This window comes from Morus notabilis, unplaced genomic scaffold (assembly GCF_000414095.1).
Source record: "Morus notabilis unplaced genomic scaffold, ASM41409v2 Scaffold1498, whole genome shotgun sequence".
Taxonomy (NCBI): Eukaryota; Viridiplantae; Streptophyta; class Magnoliopsida; order Rosales; family Moraceae; genus Morus; species Morus notabilis.
This window is the reverse complement of record NW_010358258.1, coordinates 35,318-44,427: the sequence shown is the minus strand read 5'-3', so window position 1 is coordinate 44,427 and position 9,110 is coordinate 35,318. Positions and strand designations below refer to the sequence as shown.

General features: G+C 39.2%; 1 protein-coding gene across 1 annotated transcript in view; it reads right to left on the bottom strand.

Moving 5' to 3' along the window:
* Window positions 1–3,735: 3,735 nt before the first annotated feature.
* Window positions 3,736–9,110, bottom strand: part of LOC21385620 (alpha-L-fucosidase 2) — a 13,776-nt gene continuing 8,401 nt past the window's right edge. The window contains exons 4-11 of the mRNA XM_024161819.1: window positions 7,139–8,037; window positions 6,762–6,894; window positions 6,216–6,374; window positions 5,808–6,032; window positions 5,617–5,718; window positions 5,366–5,501; window positions 5,038–5,233; window positions 3,736–4,230 (exon numbers count right to left, since the gene is read on the bottom strand). Coding sequence (XP_024017587.1) covers window positions 3,927–4,230; window positions 5,038–5,233; window positions 5,366–5,501; window positions 5,617–5,718; window positions 5,808–6,032; window positions 6,216–6,374; window positions 6,762–6,894; window positions 7,139–8,037 — 2,154 coding nt within the window. The 3' untranslated portion in view covers window positions 3,736–3,926. The remainder of the gene's footprint in view (window positions 4,231–5,037; window positions 5,234–5,365; window positions 5,502–5,616; window positions 5,719–5,807; window positions 6,033–6,215; window positions 6,375–6,761; window positions 6,895–7,138; window positions 8,038–9,110) is intronic.

Here is a 9,110-nt window from a genome sequence, read left to right as displayed (position 1 = left end):
ACATAATCTTATTATGCGAAATACACTCATTCAATATCTCGCCATATTAACAGTGCGGATAACACCGTTCCATTCTAAATGGGAATGACATGTATTAATAATGTTTTAATTAAAGATTCCGAACTTTAATTAAATTCATTATGAACAATTACTTTTGATTATTATCCTTAAACATTATCCTCTCGTATACAACACTTATATACCATGTTTAAGGTTCATAAATAATCAAGGAATTTTATTTGATATTCATAAAATATTCATAAATATATGCACATAAAATGATGAATAAACTCTTTTATTAAATAAATAATAAATATCCTTTTACATCTCATGCTTCTAGGACACTATTCCCAACAGGTTGATCATGCTCAGAATTAGGTGAGGATGGCTGATCACAAGAGGTTTGAGTTGGACTCGGGATAGGTGTATTGTAGGACAGAGTAGGGAACAGCGAGAGTGATGAATTTGGAGAGAGTGATAGTTTGGCTCGAGAAGTGATGTCCACTCCCAATGTTACGATTCACTGATGCTATTCTCCCCCTGAATTGCAGTATTGGAGTAGTATGGAGTATTTTTGAAGAATGTGACATCCATAGTATTGTACATTTTACGAGTGATGGGAGAGTAACACTTATACCCCTTTTTGTTGGCTGAATAACCAAGGAAAATACACTTAAGTGCACGGGCATCAAATTTTCTCCGGTATTGAAAGTGAATATGGACAAAGGCGGTGCAGCCAAAAAGTTTAAACGGGACATTTCATACAAGTCGTGAGGCAGGAAATAGATTTTGTATTATTTGCAAAGGTGTACGAAATTTGAGAACCCTAGAAGGTAGACGGTTAATCAAATAGGTGGCAGTAAGAATTGCCTCACCCCAGAATCTTTTAGGAGCATGAGCTTGGAAAAGTAGAGATCGGGTCACCTCAAGAATATGACAGTTTTTTCGTTCGGCAACACCGTTTTGTTGCGGTGTGTCGACACAAGAGCTTTGTTGAACAATACCATGAGAGGTAAGGTAAGAGCCGAGACACGAATTGAAGAAATCCGTGGCATTATTTGTTTTTATGATTTGGATGTTGGCTTTGAATTGGTTTTGAACCATGACATGGAAGGTTTGGAATATGTGTTTGGTTTCTGATTTCTCTTTCATTATGAATGTCCAACACAATCTAGTATGATCATCAACCAACAATAAAAACCATCTTGCACCGGTAAGACTAGGAATACGGAATGGCCCCCAGATATCCCCATGAATGAGAGTAAAAGGATGGCTAGGTTGATATTGCCGAGATGCATACGTGTTTTGAGTGTGTTTTGCCAATTGACATACTTCACAATGAAAGAAATTTGGATTTTTATTGATAAATAAAGAAGGAAACAAATTTTTAAGTACAGAAAATTGGGATGACCTAGACGAAAGTGCCATATCATGATTTCACTTTCCTTATTAGATTGACTGCTAGACTTAAGACTATGAATTAACTGACACTAATGACCAACAAAATGACTTGAAGAAGGGCTGACATCCAGAATATAGAGGCCTGCACGGAAATCAGCACTGCCAATCATCTTCCCTGTGCTCAAGTCCTGAAAAACACAAGAATTAGCCAGAAATTTAGTTTCGCAGTTAAGGTCACGATTTAATCTGCTAACCGAGACAAGACTGCAGTTAAGGTCAGGCACAAATAACACAGATTTGAGAATGAGAGTGTTTGAGAGATAGATGGTTCCTGTTTCGACCACTTTGGTGCGTGTACCATTGGCTATACGCACTGTTTGAGGACTATTACAAGGTGAAAATGTTGAGAAAAGTGATCTGTCACCTGTCATGTGCTCGGATGCACCCGAGTCCACAACCCACGAGGAATGAGGAGATGTTGTAGCATGCATAGCTGCGGTGCTGGAGTTGTTCCCACTGTTTCCAGGAGTGTTGTTGATATTTGCCCTCTGTATAAGTTGTTGGAGCACATCGATTTGTTCCTTTGAGAAAGGGACGGAGTTGCTGAATTGTGATGCATCACTGAAGGCTGCATTCCCTTTTGCTTCATGGTCTCGGTTAGGTTTCCAGTCAGAAGGTTTCCCATATATTTGCCAGCAGGTTTCCTTGAGATGGCCGGGCTTTCGACAATGATCACACCAGGGCCGGCCTTTCCTCGTTCGATTGTCATTGGCATTGCGTGAGTGGCTGTGGGCAGCAAGGGCACTTGAGTCAGCCTGAGTGTCTTTGATTGCTGCAAGACTTGGGGCTTCAGGAGCGGCAAGAATGGATTATCCCATCATGACCCGCTTGCGACTTTCTTCCCTTCGCACCTCGGAAAAAGCCTCTCGCAGACTTGGCAGGGGTTTTGTTCCAAGAATTCTACCCCTTACTTCATCAAGAGATTTGTCGAGTCCCATTAAGAATTTAAAGACTCGCTTAGTCTCCACTATCTTTTTGAAGTATGCACAATCATCATAGCACTTCCAATTGTGGGTTTCAAACAGGTCTAACTGCTGCCAATAGTGAATAAGAGTTGTAAAGTAGATTGTCACGGAATTTTCACCTTGACGGAGGTCCTGAAGAGTACTTTCCACGTAGAAGAGCTCAGCCGTGTTCTCACTGCTAGAGAATGTTTCACGTACTGCCTCCCAGATTTCTCTGGCAGTGGTGTATAGCAGGAAATTTTCTCCTATATCGGTTGTCATGGAACTAATTAACCAAGACATTACAAGATTATTTTTCGCTCTCCAGATTCTATATTCTGCACTGCTCGGATCTGGTTCTGGAATAGTGCCAATGAGGTATTCATCCTTGCTCCGTGCACTAATGAACATCATCATTGATTGTGACCACTGGAGATAGTTGTGGCCATTGAGTTTGTGGGTGGTGATTGGGGTGAGACTGTTTTCTAAGGCCGGAGTAAGGTGAGGAGCAATTGGAATATTGAGAGAGGGATTAGCTGTTTGATGAGAGGAGATATTGGGATCGGATGCAGATGAGTCCCGGGATGTCTGCTCGTTTTCCGCCATGAGGACATACGAGGAGAGAATAGGGGAAAGATAGAGAGGACGACAGAGTAAAATTTCAGAGTAGGGTTTTCTGAACCTAGGGCTCTGATACCATGAAGTTTTCTGAATTGTGTGAAAAGATAACTTCTTATTGCTCTTCACGTAATAGGTTACACTTATATATACAAAGATTAAACCTAATTCTCTATAAATCAGGATCTATAGAATCTCCTCTAGTAAATACAAATATTCGGATATATCTACAAACACAAAATCAGGAAACTAACTTCCTAAACATCAGGGATACAATTAAGCCTAGATTGATTTTCTACATTAATAATTACAGGTCTGCTATATTTTATGGACTCAAATCACCTGTCTAATTTTTTTTGTCTCAATTAGATTCTGACTCATTAAATTATGACACATCATTTAATAAATTTAAATATGAAAGTAAGGAAAAGTTCGCTTACAAGATATTTTTTTTTAAATGATTTGACACAATCTAATTGATTAGACACAATTTTAGACACCAAAATTAAACAGATCATTTGACTCCGTAGTTTATGGGTTGAAACACCATCATGTCGTTTATCACTTTACAAAATTAAAACCTTTATAATTCCAAAAAGGGCAATGCCAAAGACGTGTAATCTACCATGGTTTATGTTAATTTCCCACAAATTGAAATAAACCAATGCACCACAAAAAATGCTCACTACCAGTGAAAACTCAAAAACTCGTGCTCATTATTCCTGTTGAACATGCACTGGAGACGATAATACATGAAATGCCTCGAATGATTGTCTAGCAATCAAAACAAACAAACTCCAAAAGAGTACAATAACGAATATGTTCAAAAGATTTATCAGGAAGGTACCAAATGAATGATTCTCAAGTATGACCTCAGTGTGCAAAAAAGCAAAAGGCTGCTTCTTAAAGAGAGCAAGTGTGGACGCATTTTAGACTTCTATTGAAGGTGTAAACTCTGCCAGATAAAATGTTTGCCGTAATTGTAGATCCTCTATAGTGTAATCTTTTAATAGAATTATGATCCTTCAACCAAAGACCAACTTCGTGAAGATCTCCCTCCTTCCAGCAGATGTTCACCGTTACCCCGCCACGTGCCTTAAGTCCTTTTACACAACCATTTGGCCATTTATCGTGTGGCAAAGCAGGGAGTAAAACGAGGTCCTTGGTGGTACTCTGGACAAGCATTTCTGCAATAGCTGCTGAAAATCTGCCAACAAAGACATGATGAATACATAATCAATAATCACTAATGCTACTTGTGTTATTTCTATTCTTCATGTCTAGGCTTTCAGGCTCGTGTTTTGAGTGGAATACTTTTAACGTTCATTTTGTAAGATGATGAAACTCGATTCGGTGTGAAGTTGATCACGGGCAAAAGATAATACCCGCAAAGAATTTGGCTTACCCAAAGTGGGCATCTATCTGGAATGGAATACTTTTAACGTTCATTTTGTAAGATGATGAAACTCGATTCGGTGTGAAGTTGATCATGGGCAAAAGATAATACCCGCAAAGAATTTGGCTTACCCAAAGTTGGCATCTATCTGGAATGGAATACTTTTAACGTTCATTTTGTAAGATGATGAACTCGAGTCAGTGTGAAGTTGATCACGGGCAAAAGATAATACCCGCAAAGAATTTGGCTTACCCAAAGTGGGCATCTATCTGGAATGGAATACTTTTAATGTTCATTTTGTAAGATGATGAAACTCGATTCGGTGTGAAGTTGATCACGGGCAAAAGATAATACCCGCAAAGAATTTGGCTTACCCAAAGTTGGCATCTATCTGGAATGGAATACTTTTAACGTTCATTTTGTAAGATGATGAAACTCGATTCAGTGTGAAGTTGATCATGGGCAAAAGATAATACCCGCAAAAAATTTGGCTTACCCAAAGTTGGCATCTATCTGAAATGGAATACTTTTAACGTTCATTTTGTAAGATGATGAAACTCGATTCGGTGTGAAGTTGATCATGGGCAAAAGATAATACCCGCAAAGAATTTGGCTTACCCAAAGTTGGCATCTATCTGGAATGGAGGGTGAGCTGTAAACAAGTTACTATATAGTCCTCCCTCATAATCACTCTCATGATCTGGATCCACCAAGTTGATTAGATGCTTGATCATACGATATGCATGCTCACTGTTGTGAAGACGAGCCCAGAGTGCAGCTTTCCATGTGGTTGACCATCCCGGGCCTTCCTCTCCTGTTTAAAAGATGCAAAAGACACAGATGGTCATCAAAACTCGTTAGCATATCCCGAGTAAGATCAAGAACACCAAAGTACAAATAGCCTTCTTGAAGAGAAATATTTATATATGGGCGGTTATACACAAACCTCTTTTGAAAAGGGTATAATCTGCAGCTTTACAGAGGTCTGGAGTTTTCTCGAGAGTAATTGTGTGCCCTGGAAACAAGCCAAAAAGATGTGATACATGTCGATGATGCGGATCTGGATCCTCAAAATCTTGTGCCTGCCATAAAGGGGGAGAGGATATCTAAGTCCACACGTAATCAACAGCTCCTCGACGTAGATTGACTTCACTTTCACAAGGTTCTAAGATATGGAAATAAAAAATACTGCCTTACCCATTCCATAATGGAACCATCTCTAGCAATCTTTGTTGGTGGAAGTTTCAATTGAGCTTCCCGGACTTTTGCAACAAGAGCATCCTGACTTCTCCCCAAAATCTGTTTATGAGAATTCACTGTCATCGAAAAGTACAAAGCTTTCACAAGACAAGAGGTAAATGCTCATAATATAAGAACAAGAGTTGAACCTCAGCAGCCGAAACAATTTCGGAGAAAACTTCTTTTATGATTGAAATGTCCATGGTTGCTGAGTAGCTCACACTGGCAGGCTTGCCCTCTGGGGAAACAAACATGTGTTCTGGAGAAGTTGATGGGTTGGTTTGCAGATATCCTCCGTGGCCTTCAATCAACCAATCCAACAGAAATGACGCACATCCTTCCAGCAAAGGATATGCCTTATTTTTTAGAAAATCCTAATTACGTGGAAAATATTAGCAATCATTCACCTACCATAAATTTTGGATTAGGAAAAAGTAAACTACACACAGATTTTTATACACTAGCCACTGAAATCAGAACAATAATGAGCTTAAACAAGGCGTCAGCTATGAAATAAAGGGGTGAAAGGATGAGAGAGAAGAGCAGCAAGAGGTTACTTTGTCCATTGTGTAAGTAAAATGTTCCCATAGATGGGTACAGAGCCAGGCCCCTCCTACTGGCCATAACGCCCACACAGCTTCACCTCGATCTGGTGATGTTTTTGCCCATATGTCAGACACTTGATGAGCAACCCATCCATTGGCTTCATAGTTCACCTGAAATTTCCAATCGGAGTGAATGAGAAAAGCTATACATAGAATAGATTTAAATGCTAAATAAAAATGTAAATTTGTCAAGGTTAGTAAATTGCTCATGCCCTTTTTCAACTATCGACACTTCATTTTGTCAAGGAACAAGGTCATAAAACGATTTGCTTCTGAATCTAAATGATTCATTGACCACTTTACAGGTTATTCCTATATGCACTTTAACCACCTACCAGACGCTTGAGAGTTAAGACCTTCTCATGTCATTGAAAAAAATAAACAACAACCCGATCATTACAACTTACAAACCACACAAATTATCCACAGACACTTTCCTGATTGAGTAAATGCAGAAGGAAAGAACTTTAATTGTAATGAGGAAGAGCAGGTTCTTACTTTTGCTGTTTTACTCCCATTTACAGATAGAGAAGCTGTAAAATCAAACAACGGCTCCTGGCATTCTTTAAGGTTGCAAGGAAGGGAAGGCCAATAGTTCATTTGAAGATTAATGTTCAGGTGAGGAGCACAACTGAAAGTTAAAAAGCTGAATAAGTAAATCTGTAAATGCTGCATAGAACGCTGATGCAAATTAAGCCGTTTACGAATACATATGTTGGAGTTAGTCATGAGACACATTTAGTTACCATATAGCTAAACTAATTTACATTTCAAAATCAAGTATATCTTCCCAGAAAGTTCAATTCTTTATAGACATCTTTACACATCAGTAAGATGTTTTAGACACAGAAAGAGAGATGGAAATGAATACGTACTCCCATGCAGGCTCAACATCCTTGTTCCAAATACCCTGCAGGTTTGCTGGCTGAGCACCAGGTCGTGAACAAGCTATAAGCAGATAACGACCGTATTGGAACAAAAGCTCCACTAAGGAAGGATCTTCATCAGTTTTAAAAGACTTCACCCTCTCTGCAGTGGAAACAGAAACGGCATTGCTTTTGTTAAAATCCGACTCATCTTTCCACACCAAAAGTTCCTTCATCTCTAATGCCCTTTTTCTCGAAACGCCTTTGGAGCTTCCTGAAAGTTGCAACGAGACTCGGTGGAAAAGATTCTGATAGTCGCTCAAATGATGAGCCACAAGATCAGAATATGACAACTTGCTTATTGAATTTATTGTGTTAATAGAATCAGAAGCCGGATATTTCCTAGAATCTGAAGGATTTGTAAATGGCCCGTCAAATGAAGACGCAGCCACTAAAAGCAAAACAGCACAGTCTGAACCTTCAACCCTCAATTTATTGTCCTCCAAAACTTGTACTACCCCATTGCTCTCACTAATCTGCAAATCAAGCACCGCAGAAAACTGAACTCCCTTCGGATTTTCATTTGCTTTTGGTCGGATCCTCCTACCAGGACAACTCCCATCCAACACAATTCGGTTTTTTCCATTTACTTGTGAATGGTGATGCATTTTGCTGTCTAGGAACACTGTAAATGAAAGAGACTTTGGTTTGCTTGCGGAAATCTTTGTCACTATCACTTGATCAGGATTCGAAGCGAAATGCTCTCTCGTAAATTCTACATCACCCACAGAATATCTAACTCTTACTGTTGCAGTATCCAAGTCCAGCTCTCTGCTGTAAGTTTCCTTGGCATAATCAAGATGAGACTTGTCAAATTCTAGCTTGACATCGCCCAGTAATTGGTAAACCTTCATCACAAAGTCGTACATGTCAGAATATTTTGAAGTCTCTTCATGCAAATGGAATTCATTAAATTGAATTATAAAAACTGAAGGTTTTTAGAAAGAATGAATATCAATTCTTATTCCTTTAATCAGCCGGTACACATATATATACAAATAATAAAGCTTTGACTATTCTTAGGTTGTAACTAACTAAGGAAACAAACCCACTAAACTAGGAAAGATAAAATAAAGATCCGGTAGAATCCCGGATTCTCCTCCTAAGTTATATACAAGATATTAGGGATAATTCCTAGATATCTACCCTAATTGATTCAGAAATCTCAACACTCCCCCTCAAGCTGAGTTGTAGATGTTGAACAAACACAGCTTGTGACTCAATCCTTCGAAGCTTGTTCTTGGAAGAGCTTTCGTGAGTATATCTGCCACTTGAGATTGTGTAGGGGTATAGATCAATTGTATTATTGAGTTGTTAATCTTCTCTGAGATAAAATGACGATCAATCTCAATGTGCTTAGTCTTGTCATGGTGTACCGGATTCTTGGCGATGCATATAGTTGCTTGATTGTCACAAAAAAGCTTGATCGGTTTCTCACTTGTTATCCCCAATTCCTTGAGTAGTAGTCTCCTTATCCACATTCCTTCACAATGCCAAGGGTCAATGCTCTAAACTCAGCTTCTGCGCTGCTCCTTGAGACTACTGGTTGTTTCTTGCTCCTCCATGTGACTAGATTCCCATAAACATAGGCACAATAACCAGTTGTTGATCTTCTGTCCTTTACATCTCCTGCCCAGTCTGCATCTGAGTAGATCTCAATATCCTGATTTCCAGTCTTCCTGTATAGTATACCCTTTCCTGGTGTCATTTTTAAGTACCTCAAGATCCTATACACAGCTTCCATGTGTTCTTCTGTAGGATTGTGCATGAACTGACTTACTACACTAACTGGAAAGCCGATGTCCGGTCTTGTGTGAGAGAGGTAGATAAGCCGTCCTACGAGTCTTTGGTATCTCCCCCTATCAACTGGTGCAGACTCTATCATAGCTGTTATCTTCTTAGTTGGATCCATCGGTGTGTC